Source organism: Phyllostomus hastatus, unplaced genomic scaffold (assembly GCF_019186645.2).
Source record: "Phyllostomus hastatus isolate PE091 unplaced genomic scaffold, TTU_PhHast_1.1 phas_contig_65, whole genome shotgun sequence".
NCBI classification, from domain to species: Eukaryota; Metazoa; Chordata; class Mammalia; order Chiroptera; family Phyllostomidae; genus Phyllostomus; species Phyllostomus hastatus.
The window spans coordinates 2,845,163-2,858,998 of NW_025333932.1; the positions used below are offsets into that span (position 1 = coordinate 2,845,163).

The following is a 13,836-nucleotide window of genomic DNA, read 5'->3' on the forward strand; positions in this document are numbered from 1 at the left end:
TTTCCTTTATGTCACTTAGCATAGCCTTCATTTTTTCATCTAATTTGCGACCAAAATCAACCAATTCTGAGAGCATCCTGATTACCAGTGTTTTGAACTGTGCACCTGATAGGCCGGCTATCTCTTCATCACTTAGTTGTATTTTTTCTGGAGTTTTGATCTGTTCTTCCATTTTCTTTTGTCTTGACACACCTCCTAGGTAATAAGGGGTAGAGCCTTAGGTGTTCATCAGGGCAGGTCAATGCAGTCACTGGGTTGTGATACTGTATGTGGGGCAGGGGTCTGAGTGGGAACAATGGCGCTTGCTCCACTCTCTGTTAGATTTCAGTCATTTTCCCCACTACCCACAAACAATTTGGGCCCTTCTGGTGCTGATTCCTGTGTGAGAGGGTTTGTGTATATTCTAGGACTCTGTGGGTCTCTCCAATGAACCCTCCTATAAGGCTGGGAGTTTATCCCAGCACCTCAATCCCCACAGGTGTTTTCAATTGGTGTTTTGAGGCTTTACTTCCCCTCGCTGGGACCCTGGGTTTCATGGTCTGTCTTGCTCCCCAGTTTTGCCTGGTTTATCTGCATTCAAATGTAGGACTGGCCAGTCCACCAGCTGCCTTGTGCGCTGCACCCCTCCACAATCCACCGCCTCCCTGGGTCTACCAGCTACCGCTTTGCCATGACCCCTCTCCACCTGACTCTGCTCCTCCTACTGGTCTGGATGAATGTGTCTACTTTAACTCCTTGGTTGTCAGACTTCCATACAGTTCAATTTTCTGTCAGTACTGGTTGATTTTTATCTCTATATTGTTGTCCTTATTTTGGTTGTGCGAGGAGGCACAGTGTGTCTACCTACACCTCCATCTTGGCCAGAAGTCTGGGTTATTCTGTTATTCAAAGTAGATTATGAAGTGCCTGCTGTGTGTGAGGTACTGTAAGAAATTCTGTAGAAGAGATGTAATCATTGCCTTCCATAATTCTAGGATTGTGTTTGAGAAACACAACTATCTCCTATGAAATCATCAAATTATTATTTGAGAAGGTTGTAAGGTTTTATGGTTGGAACAGAACTGATCAGAACTCTGGCCAACTTAAGCTAAAGGGTTGGGTAGAGACACTGTACTGAGAAGTACTATTCAGGCAGAAACTGAGACTCCCCATAATGCAAGCATGTCACTCCTCCTTCTGGAACACTGCCATAATGTGCACTCATCCCAGCAACGCCAAATCTCCAGGTCTCTGAGATCAAACTGCAGATTTCCAGGAGAAGGAGAATCTGCCTGGGTCAACCTGAAGCAGGGATTGTCCTCTGGGTCAACATGCCATGGAGGTAAGGTTGCCAGACCAAGTACAGAATGCCTGGTGAATTTCCTATGAACAGCGAATACTTTTTTACTATAGGCTTGTCCTGTAAAAGAAATTGATTCAAATATAACTGGGCATCTGTATTTTTATTTCCTAAATCTGACAGTCCTGCAAAGTGGCAGCTGAGCACAGGCAAGGCCACCAAGGGAGACTGTGTGAGTTCCAATAACCACAAGAACTGTCAGTGACACCTTCTGTGCATTTGGTCAACCCAGGAAATAAAGGCCACAAACATCCAGAGAGGACAGGCCACCTTGGGATCTGGAGGCCCAGGGAGGGCTGCATGGGAAGTGGCAGGATGTGGGCAGATGGAGGACAGTAGAGGAGGTAGTGACTGGTGGGGTGAAGGGGAATGAGGGCAACATGCCCAGGAAGCAATAAAGGTCCCAGCCTGGCTGGAGGGGAAATTCAAGCCAATTCAACCACCAAGAGTGATTGATAAGGAATAGAATGATTAAACTAGCTAGAAAACACATGGAACTAAAACAAAATCTTTACAAGGGTCTCAAAATCAGAATCAGTTACCAATTCCCCACACTCCACTGGGGATGAATCCAGATGGCATATAATTAACATAAGTTAACCATCTATGTATGACTTTAGAAAGTAATATGTGTTGATCTTTATTTTCCTTCTGCTCACCTTCCTGAGTTCACTTCAGCTCAGCTAAGTAGAAGAGGCAGCATCTTAGAAGGTAGGCAGCTGTTAAGAAAAGTCCAACTTGGATTCTTCTTGATTCATTTGCACCAAGTATGCACCAAGGAAGAGAACCATCTGTCCTTATGGCCCTCCTAATGATGCCATGCACATGAATGCAGGATGTTGAAACAACCATCATCTAAGCATTGAGGTCACACAGAATAAGGAACTGGATTCTTCTTATAGCCCAACAGGAGTAGATGTATGAATTGGGAAGTTCTCAAATAACTTAATAATTAACATTTTTAGAAATTTATAGCTTGCAAAGTGTGAGCATGTATTTTATTATATTTGTTCTTGTATTAGAGTTATCTGGAGAAACAGAATCAATATAGTATATAATATATAATATGTAATATAATATATAATATATAATATATGCATGTACACATACATAAAATAAATTAGATAGATAGATGGATAGATAGAGCTAGATACATAGGTGTACAGAGAAAGGCAGAAAGACACTAAGGAATTGGCCATGCAATTGTAAAGGCTGGCAAGTCTGAAATACACAGGGCAAGAAGACAACAGGCTGGAAGTTCAGGTAAGAGTTAATGTTGTAATAATCTGTACTCCAAAATACACAGAGCAGACCAAGCAGACTGCAAACTCAGGGATGGTTTCCGTGCCGGTCTTGAGGTAGAATTGCTTCTTCTCTGGGAAACCTGTCTTCATTCTTAAGACCTTCAAAACTATTCCATGAGGCTCACCTGAGTTATGGAGGGAACTCTGCTTTACTCAAAGTCTACTGATTTAAGTGTTAATCACATCTAAAATATACCTTCACAACAACTTCTAGACTGGTGTTTAAAAGCTAACCACCAGTTTGTTTGCCCAGAAGCTAAGTCCCATATTACAACCACTTCCCTCCCTAAGCACTTATTTAGACTCCCTGAAGCTTCATTTCTTTATCTATAAAGTAAGAAATGGGGTATTTCAAAGATTTCTTATACCTTGAGTGCTCTATGATTTTTTATGGTCGAGGTATCAAGTTGAATTAAATTCTGTTGAAAGGATACATTCCACTCATTCTGTACTGTGCCCTTCTCCCCAGGCCTATCATTCATACACTGAAGAAAAGAGTCTAAGCACTTATGTTGTGTTTCTTGGAAGGGGAGTGAAACAGTCCACAGAGAGGCAAACCATGATCCCTGCCCTTCAGGGGCTGGCAGAGGCAGTGACTTCATGTTCCTCCAAGCTGACCCAGTCTCTGTTTCTTTACTCTCTGGCTTCTGAAGACTTCCATAAGACAAATTAACTAAAAAGAGTTTGCCTCATCATTACAGTGTATGTAAGATTAAAGGTCTCCCCATGCCTCTGTTGGTCCCTTCTTGTAGAATTACTACGAATATTAAAGTTCTCGTAACAAGCCTCTGCCTAATGATTTGCTTCCTAAAATCAAATCCTTTCAAGTACAGAAATATATTGTAAGTGGCGAAACAAAGCTTGTTTCAGGATATACTGAGAAAATATCAAAGCACTATCTTTAGTCGTAAGATAACCAGAAATGCTCCTCTCAAAGAATTGTTTTTGTATATAAGAATAAAAAAACAAAAGAACTTGGTAATATGTAGAACTGGGTTCATTCTTACACCACCACCACCACCACCACCACCCACCTCCACAAATGAAAGACATTATGCAGGTTTAGGGCTGAATTAACTTGTATGAGGATAATTAAGTCTTTGCAAACCCCTCATTCAACAGCCCACAAATGGGGAGGGGGAAGAATTGAATTCCTGGGTTCCTGTTGCCCATAGGGCCAGAATAATTAAGTCAGCTGAACCTTTCAGTGATAATCATTCTTCATATGTGTAATGTTATGCAAATCAGCTGAGAGTTCTTAAGCATGGAGTCTCATTTGCCCTTGTCCAGGGAAACATCTGAGAGAAGAAAGGACTAGTGGTGAACCAAGGTCCACCAGCCTTAGAAGAGAACATGTGTGTTCAAGGAATCCAGATGCTAGAACTACAGTGAAAGATGGTTCTTCCTTTGGTGCAAAGCAAAGCATTTACTTTCTGGTTTGCTGCATCCACAAGCCTGCTGGGAAGGAGCTAGAAATAGAAGATGGGTAGATGCAAATTATGAGATTCTTTTCTTTTAATTTAACCTTTATTGTATTTTTTTCCATTACCATTAAGTCCCCTTATACCTCTTTCCCCAAAGCAATCACCACACTGTTGTCCATGTCCATTAGTCCTTTTTCCTTTTTGCTCAATCCCTCCACCCCCTAAGCTCCCCACCAACTCCTCATTTCTTCCTTCAACAAATGGTTTGGCTTTTGGTTTATAGGCTCAGAAATACCACTGTGCTTTTTGGGGTTTTGTTTGTTTGTTCGGTTGGTTCGTTGGTTGGTTTTTAAGTAGACATGATGGTTTTTGCAGGCCTTTTCCTCCCTGTCAACTTAAATAAGTTGATTTTCTCCTGAAAATTCTTGTTGTCTTGTTTCCCCATGTTCTTTTTTATTGCTGATCAGGATTTTTTTAAATGTATTATATCCCACTAAGAAGATAAAGCAGGAATTGCTGAAGAGTTAAGAGTTATAACTCATTCACTGTCACTTCTCAGCATGTATTTGGGAAGGAAAGAAGGAAGGAAGGAAGGAAGCAAGCAAGCAAGCAAAGGAGGGAGGGAGGAGGGGTTAGGGGAGAGGGGTGAAACTACCTGCACTGACTTTCATTGCAAGGCACAGAAGCTTCCATGTGGTTTTGAGGAGTGCTGAATGTCAGTGAATATAAAGCAGATTATCACCCCAGAGACCCAAGCTGGAAAACTTTCTGCATATTTTAAGACTCAAGGCAGGTCAAGTTTACCTGAAGCAACCTCAATCCAAAGCTATTTTTAATTGAGATATAATGGACATATAACATTGTATTAGTTTCAGGTGTACAACACAATGATTTCATACCTGTATATATTATGACATAATTACCATAGTAAGTTACCATCCATCACCACACACAGTTATAATTTTTTCTTGTGATGAAAACTTCTAAGATCTACTCTCTTAGCAATTTTCAAATATATAACACAGTACTGTTAACTGTAGTGACCATGTGGTACACTATATCCCAAGAACTAATTTCTTTTATAAATGGAAGTTTGTACCATTTGACCCCCTTCACCCATTTCAACCCCAACCCTTGGTCCAACTCTTAAACACTATTGGCAAACTAAACAGTTCCAAACTAAGGTAAATAAACTACAGTCATCTGGGTTTGGCATGGAAACCACTGCTTAGGTGAGAGAATGTGTTTGAAAGTGTTGAAAATATGAACATTAAAGAGGCCTGCAGTTGTATTTCAATGGGGAATAAACAGTTTGTGTTCTTTACTTTGTCCCAGTTATGGCCAAAGCCTTTTCCAGACACATTCCCAACTGTTCTTAGGCTCATCCCTCTTTCTATATAATAGGGTGCCTCACGTGCAGGATCTGGTTTGATCCCTAACAACCTCGGAGGCAGGCAAGCAAGTGTGAGGCACCTCATTTTGAGGGTATGGTCACTGAGGCTTGAAGTGGGAGCTAGCTGGTCCTGATGGCCAGTGGTACAGAGCATGCATTTTAATTCCTTGCCCTGCATTCTTTCCAGCACAAAACACCCATTATCTTGAAAGGAAATAAAATCAGCAAGTTGGTAAATTGAGGCAACTGCCTCAATAATACTACTGCCTGACTTCCTGTTACAAACAGAAACCAACGCAACCAACTTTTGGAACCTCTTAATAGAAATGCTGGGGGCCCTGTTCCTAACCCCCAATGACCAGAAATGTCTGTGTCTGAGGAAGGAATTTAAAACATTATCAAGACAATTCAAAAGGGAAGAAAAGTTTTATCCAGAAATAATATCTATTCTCAGTAACTAATTGCTTATGTGTATGGAACATACACAGTGATATTTTTCAAAGCCTTGCCATTTGAATTTCTTAAGCAACGAAATTGTATTTTGGCAATTCAGTCTCAGTGACAGGACTAGGTGTGCATTGTCCTGGGTTTGGTTTTCAGGTGTGACTGGGATTAGCAAAAATGCTTTAGTTTATAAACAGAATCACCAAATGATTGAGGTGAAAGGAACCTTGGAGATGATCTGATCTGGATCACCAAGGAGGCTGACTAGCATCACACAGATAATTGTTTGGAATTTCTGCTTCATTTGCTATGGACAAACAGAAGTCTATTTGCTAGAGCTGAGAGAAACCACCAACTCTAGAGGCCAGTTGTTGGAGATAACAGGATTAAAAACCTAACTCCTGCATAGTTATGATAAATGAAGCAATACCTAAATTCCAGAAGGGTTTGCTGTACTAAAGTAAATCCCCATGTTGGGAAGTGTATCCTGTAGCCTAGAGCAAAAAGTCACATTTGTTATATTTATTGTGTTTAAAAAATGCAATAAGCAATAAACTTGCATTTGGGTTATTACATCACATATCATCCTTGGTATATATTGAAAAAAATCTGTCTAAGGGGTTGTTTTCTGGAAGAACTCTAAGTTTCACACGATATTTTAAATAAGCCATTTCTTTACGTTGGGGGTAAATGCAAGTGGATTTTGACAGATTGAATGTGAACATGAGACAGAAAGTATTGTACTTTAAAACCTTATGGTTTCTTTAACATGAATGTGGAGTCCCTAATGGCTGGAGTGTTAGTTTTTTGCTTTAGCAATTCTTTTTCTTCAAGAATATACTGCAGTACATTTTCAGGTGTTGAAGGCATCCGTATTTGTGAAGTTGTCATCAACTAGACCACAGACTGCATTATCTTTATTTCCCAAAATTAGCTACCAAAGTAAAATGACCTATAATCTAGCTCTGTTTGTTGAGTCAAGGGAATCTGAAGGTCCACCTTGGACCGTCCACTTTGTTTTGTGTTCAAAAGGTTGAAAGGTAATGGAATGGTTTCATTTTTATTTCTCTTTTTCTCCTTGCTCTGTGAAGTGATAAACATTAGTAACATGCATCCAAAATGGTCAGGTGAACAAATAAGATGATATGGGAAATCTAGAATATGGATTATCAGTACAAGGGTGATGGCAGTCATCCCAGTACTTAAAATACCCAAAGTATATTAGCAACAGTGTGACCTCTTAGAAAATACAGAAAGATCTTGTCCTTTATGGTAAGAGCTTAATGAATGGACAGGATCTGACCAGTGCTTCCTAAGGTATATTTCAGTAACAGAATATTATAAACGTCACCTTGCCATTGGCTTCTGAGGGTAGAAATTCGAGGTGAGCATTCCTAACTTGCCCTTAGTAAAACCTCTGAGTCCATTATCTACAGGTTTACCTAAACCTTCACAGTCTCCTAGGGTAGGTGAACAGAACCTTTATTATAATACATTGATCTAAGGGGTTGTTTTCTGGAAGAACTCTAAGTTTCACACGATATTTTAAATAAGCCATTTCTTTACGTTGGGGGTACACGCAAGTGGATTTGCGTTTTAAAGGAAACATTTTTAAAGGAAACCCTGAAGTATGCTCAAGTAAAAAGTGCTTAACTTAGTTTTGTTTGAAAAGAAAATATAAAAGAATAATTAAATACTGTTCTTTAACTTAAAGAGCAATAAATCTGTATTTAATATCTGCAACACATTCTGAAATATATTTTCCCGTGGTTTTACTTTATAGCAATTTAAAAAGAAAGTTAGCAGCTGGAAGAAATAAATGAAATCTATAAGTAAGGCATAAGAGGAGGAAAGAGGAAAGGTAAGGAGAATGGCCCAGAAGTAGAGAAACTTAGAGGGATAAATGGAAGGGGGAGAAAGAAGAGCAAGAGAAGTTCAGAAGTCCTGATGTCAGTTAGAGATAAACTAATTTTTTTCACAGTCTAATGTGTATTAATCTATGTGGCCTCAAGATGTTTAATCATTGTTTTTTGAAATGTGTACTAGATATTGAATCTCTAAGCAGTCACTGCCAGAGGTACAAACAATAACTGAGATCAATGACCTCTCCCAAGGTCATTGGCAAAGTTCAGATGAAACCAGGCCAGACCTAACTAGGTAAGGGAGGTCTACATAGGTAAGAATTGTGTGCTCTAGGTACACAATATTTTCACTAAGCAAATTAAGTGTTTCCTTCCACTGCCTTCAAACCTTAATCTCCACACCTATCTTATCCACCTAGAACACTGGGTTCCAGTGAGGAAATCTGAAATGGACTGTCAGAATCTCACATGGTTTTATAGATTTCCCAATATCTGTTCTTGGCCTTCATCTTTCAAGACCAAAGTTCTGGTCATTTCAGCCTCTAATAGTGGGAGGAACTTTTATAATAACCATGACATAACTATGATTGTTGGCTTCATTCGATAGACTTGTAAACTGAAACGCAGAGGTTAAATAACTTGCCCGAGGTTACACAGTAAGCAGTAAAGCCAGGTTCCAAGCCAGGAATGTGTGACTGTAAAACCCAGTCACTGGACCCTCATTTTCCATATCTTGGGCCGTCCTTTTTCCTTCCACATCTGGCTTCTGGCTGCTGTTCCTCTGCCTACAGTGTCTGCCCCACACACATATGGACAGTCTTCAAGCTCTTCATGAAACCTTCCTGGACTGAATAAAGTTGGCTCATAATCTTCCTTCCCCACATGAGGCTGCCCAGCGTCCACACATCCCAGGCTCTCCTGAGTCAATTTTGCCATCAGTGCTAACCACATAAACAGTATTTGTTCTAAGAGAAACACTGTTGTCCCAAGTGCCATTATTATCTCTCCATGTGTAGGTCTGCATTCATGTCTTTAGTTATAGAATAAAACTTCTAGAAATCATGAATCCCTTCCAGCTTATATAGCATGTATGGTGATTCATTTCAGAAAACACAAAGCAGGGAGCTAAGAGAAAAAAAAATTACCCATAACTAAGACAGGAGAGATTATTGCTCCCCCAAAACTATTTCCAATGGTGGTTACTCCCAGAAATATGCCTAAGAACAGTGGGCAATGAAGGGAAAAATGGATTTTTTTCAAATTATGTAGGCCCTAGAATTTAAATGTATGTACTACATTAGGCTTCTGAGTGAAGTTAAGTGGTAAAAAGTGAATATTGGTATTGGTTAGGGAATTTCAGGTTGTAAAGTTACCTTCTTGGAATATCTTTGAGCAATCCATATCCTTTAAAGAATGGTAAATCCATGTTTCCTAGCTGCCTACATAACCAAGAGGATTCACTCACTTGCACTTTCTTCTCTTTTCCAGATCTTGGCCATTGTGTCTATCCTGTTCATCGTACTCTCCACCATTGCTCTGTCTCTCAACACCCTGCCAGAGCTTCAGGAAACAGATGAATTCGGACAAGCCAATGACAACCCCCAGTTGGCACACGTGGAGGCAGTGTGCATTGCTTGGTTTACTATGGAGTACCTTTTACGCTTCCTATCCTCACCAAATAAGTGGAAGTTCTTTAAAGGCCCACTCAATGTCATTGACTTGCTGGCCATCTTGCCATATTACGTCACCATCTTCCTCACGGAGTCCAACAAGAGTGTCTTGCAGTTCCAGAACGTGAGGCGCGTTGTTCAGATCTTCCGTATCATGAGGATCCTCAGGATCCTGAAACTCGCCAGGCACTCAACAGGCCTGCAGTCTCTGGGTTTCACCCTCCGACGGAGTTACAATGAGTTGGGCTTGTTGATATTGTTTCTGGCCATGGGGATAATGATATTTTCCAGCCTGGTGTTTTTTGCTGAGAAGGATGAAGATGCTACGAAGTTCACCAGTATCCCGGCATCATTTTGGTGGGCCACCATCACCATGACTACTGTAGGCTACGGTGACATCTACCCAAAAACATTACTGGGGAAAATTGTGGGTGGCCTCTGCTGTATTGCTGGGGTTCTGGTGATTGCCCTTCCTATCCCAATTATTGTGAACAATTTTTCTGAGTTTTACAAGGAGCAGAAACGCCAAGAGAAGGCAATTAAAAGGAGGGAGGCTCTTGAGCGGGCCAAAAGGAATGGAAGCATCGTCTCTATGAACTTAAAAGATGCCTTCGCTCGCAGTATGGAATTGATCGATGTGGCTGTGGAGAAGACAGGAGAATCAGCCAAAATGAAGGACTCCACCGACGATAATCATCTGTCTCCCAGCCGGTGGAAGTGGGCCAGGAAGGCTCTGTCAGAAACCAGCTCCAACAAGTCTTACGAAAATAAGTACCAGGAGGTTAGTCAAAAAGACTCCCATGAGCAGCTGAACAACACTTCTGCCTCCAGCCCACAACATCTGAGTGCCCAAAAACTGGAGATGCTATACAATGAGATCACCAAGACACAGCCTCACTCTCACCCCAACACTGACAGCCAGGAACAGCCGGAGAGGCCATCTGCCTATGAAGAAGAGATCGAGATGGAAGAGGTGCTCTGCCCACAGGAGCAGCTGGCTGTGACGCAGACCGAGGTCATCGTGGACATGAAGAGCACCTCCAGCATCGACAGCTTCACCAGCTGTGCCACCGACTTCACCGAGACTGAGAGATCGCCGCTGCCACCGCCCTCTGCTTCTCACCTGCAGATGAAGTTCCCGCCTGACCTCACAGGGACAGAGGAGCACCAAAGAGCCAGAGGCCCTCCTTTCCTAACACTCACCAGAGAGAAAGGCCCTCCAGCCCTGGATGCCACCCTAGAATATGTCCCAGTCAATATAACTGGGAACCTCGATGCCAGCAGTTCCCAAAGTGAGCTCCACGACACTGTACCATCTAACAATACCTTGGAGAGCCCTAAGAGCTCACTGAAAGGCAGCCACCCAATGAAATCCAGATCACTCAAAGTGAATTTTAAGGAAAACAGAGGCAATGCCCCTCAGACCCCACCCAGCACAGCCAGGCCACTGCCAGTCACGGCAGCTGACTTTCCCATCACCACCCCACAGCTCATCAGTACCATCCTGTTAGAAGAAAACCCCCCACAAGGAGACAGACCCTTGCTGGGCGCTGAGGTCTCAGCACATTGTCAGGGACCTCCCAGAGGGCCAGCCCCTCAGGTTCCCAAGCAGAAACTCTTTCCTTTCTCATCAAGAGAAAGGAGGAGCTTCACGGAAGTGGACACTGAGGAAGACAATGACTTCTTAGAGCTCCAAGGAACCAGGGAGGACATGCAGGCTAACTCCAGCCCTAATTGCTTTGCAGATAAGCCTAGTGATGGAAGAGACCCTTTAAGAGAAGAGGCCTGTGCAGGCTTTTCTTCTCCCCAGGACACAAGTCACAACTGTAGACAAGACATTTACCATGCTGTGGCTGAAGTTAAAAAGGACAATAGTCAAGAAGGGTGCAAGATGGAAAACCACTTGTTTGCCCCAGAAATTCATTCCAACCCTGGAGATACAGGTTATTGTCCAACACGTGAAACCAGCATGTGACTAGTTACAAAAGCAATAAAATTAAAAAAAAAAACTTGGTTCTTAAAAATGCAGTTAATAATACCTGTGAACTAAAACATGGGAAGCTCCCCCTCCAAAAAAATGCATAAAATGTTATTTTTTGCATGGCATGAGCAGTTTAGTTTAAGTACTGTTTAAACAAAGAGTCAAGACTGCATTTTGTAACAAACAAAAATGACTGAGAAACAGTGACCAAATAAAGAGGCTCTGTTAGGAACCAGTATTCTGCAATGTCTGACATTTGTGATCCTTTCATTTCAAATTGTAGACAGATTTTCAACTTTCTACTTTTCTGTTACAATGAATTTTAGAATTTGCACATGAAAGGATGAAATGTCATTGCATGTGTTCTTAATCACCAGGAGCAAGGTGCTCTGAGCTTGCAAAATGCCTAACTTGGTGAATATTGGGGCCTGAGATACAAAAAGTGTCAAGAACCTATGGAAAGAAGTTTCTGAGACACGGTACTTCCTTCATAGCCACTGCCTGGAGGAGCTGTACAGACTTCTTGTTGCAAATTTGCAACCTCTTTTTAAACCATCTCCCATATCTTGCTTTGGGTTTTAAAGCTCTTCTAAGTACATCTGTGGAAAGGAATACAGTATTTTTATTTCCTTGTGATATAATTCCCAGAGCGCAGTTTTCTTTTCTGCGCCTGCTCTTGTGGTTTTATTTATAAATCATGAACACAAGAAAGATTTAATGACCAGATATCAAAACTTTTGGAATTTAAGCTTGAAATTTTGACAATCAGTTGTATACCATGCCATAGCCTATTACCAAAATGCATTTTATAAAAACCTGAAAACATGGAAAAAGTTCTATCATACAGCTAAACTTCTTTTTTAATGGCACCCCACATTTGGAAGTCAGTTTTGGGTTCTTTTTAAATGTATAGTGGCCATCTAAAGATGATTGTATGTTCCACTTGTATCCCAGCATAATCCCTTCTAGCTAAAGATCTAAAGATAGAATGTAAATATGCTTCTTGGGAATTCCAAAAAGTGACTTTAACAAACTAAAAGCAGAGCTGCTTAAGTGAGAGTTCCACCCCCTTTCTCTCCATACACAAAGTTGGGTTTGAAAAAGATTCACCATAAAAAGCAACTCTGACCTGGTAATGGGTCCCCAGGATTTCCCAATGGGGGGAGGGCACACTCCACTTTGGGAGGGCCACAGATGCCAGCAGCACCCCCCAGTAACTGGAGGTGCAGGAACTGGAAACACCCTTCCACATTTCCAACAATATCTCCAAGGGAGGTCAGGATTACCCTTGTGAAAACTGCTTCCAGAATTTCCTACTGAGAAGGGTGAAATCCAGAGGAGGAAGGCACTTGCTGGTGGTGGCCTTGCTGGTAAAGTCTGTGCTAGGACCTGGGTCATCTGAATCCACTTTGTTTCACAGGAAACCAAGGCTCAGGCTCCAGATAATACAACTACCAGAAGTGTGATCCTGGACAAGCCTCAGAAACCTCTTCTTGCTCTCAGTTTTTCCCCAATAAAAACTAAGACACAATTATTCCTAAGCTCCCTTAAGCCTTCAAATTCTAATGATTCATTGGTCTCTCAGGAATGCTGAAGTTTTTCCTCAGCATAATGTAGTGTGTATGTGTATGCAGGGAAACAGGAAAAATCTGGGCCAAATTTAAAGCACAACCTTTTGTTTAAAGGAAGAAAATATTCTAAATTTTATTCTATTTTTATAATTTAAAAGGCACTGGAAAAAGTCAACCAATATATTTAGAATCTAACTTAAAGAATAATATTTCTTTATTAACAGAATCTGGTCATTATATCTCAGTTAAGAAAATAAATCTTGATCCTAACTGAAATCCAAGCAGTCCTACTGCTAAAAAGGATTTTAAACATTTTTTTTACTGTGCTTAGAATTTCTAAATGGCTTTCATGTTTGTTTCAAAACATAACCTTTAAGAGTTTATGGCCCTTAATCATTGATATTTATATTACTCATACTTAGTATTTCAGTGTCTAAAACTAAATGTTGGTCAGTTTTTTAAATCTAGAGTGTTTGAATTTTATATATATATATAGTTTTTCAAGTCAAACAGGTTTATCTGCTCTTAGAGGAATAGCAAATAAGTTATGCAAATCATTTTTATATCAAATCTCTTGAAGCAATTATTTTCTAATGTCTCCATATTGTCGAATCACAAATTTTAAAAATGTGTCTGTACAAGTGGACTGGTCTTACTGCCCTGACAATTCACTAATGTCCACTTTTCATGTGTCCACTAGGCCACCTTGTGAGAACCCTGCTCCAGAATGTTTCATACTAGAAATCTTCCCTACATTAGGAATCCTAGGCATTCCCCTCTAGAAGCATCTCTTGCTAAAAGCTTTTTCCCCTTTAATATTTTTTAAGTTTTAAAAAATTGTCAAGAAC

General features: G+C 40.8%; 1 protein-coding gene across 1 annotated transcript in view; it reads left to right on the top strand.

Moving 5' to 3' along the window:
* The window catches only part of KCNB2 (potassium voltage-gated channel subfamily B member 2), a 394,134-nt gene extending 382,490 nt beyond the window's left edge, over positions 1 to 11,644 (top strand). The window contains exon 3 of the mRNA XM_045849467.1: positions 9,255 to 11,644. Within this exon, the coding sequence (XP_045705423.1) occupies positions 9,255 to 11,411 (2,157 nt within the window). The 3' untranslated portion in view covers positions 11,412 to 11,644. The remainder of the gene's footprint in view (positions 1 to 9,254) is intronic.
* The last annotated feature ends 2,192 nt before the right edge of the window (positions 11,645 to 13,836 follow it).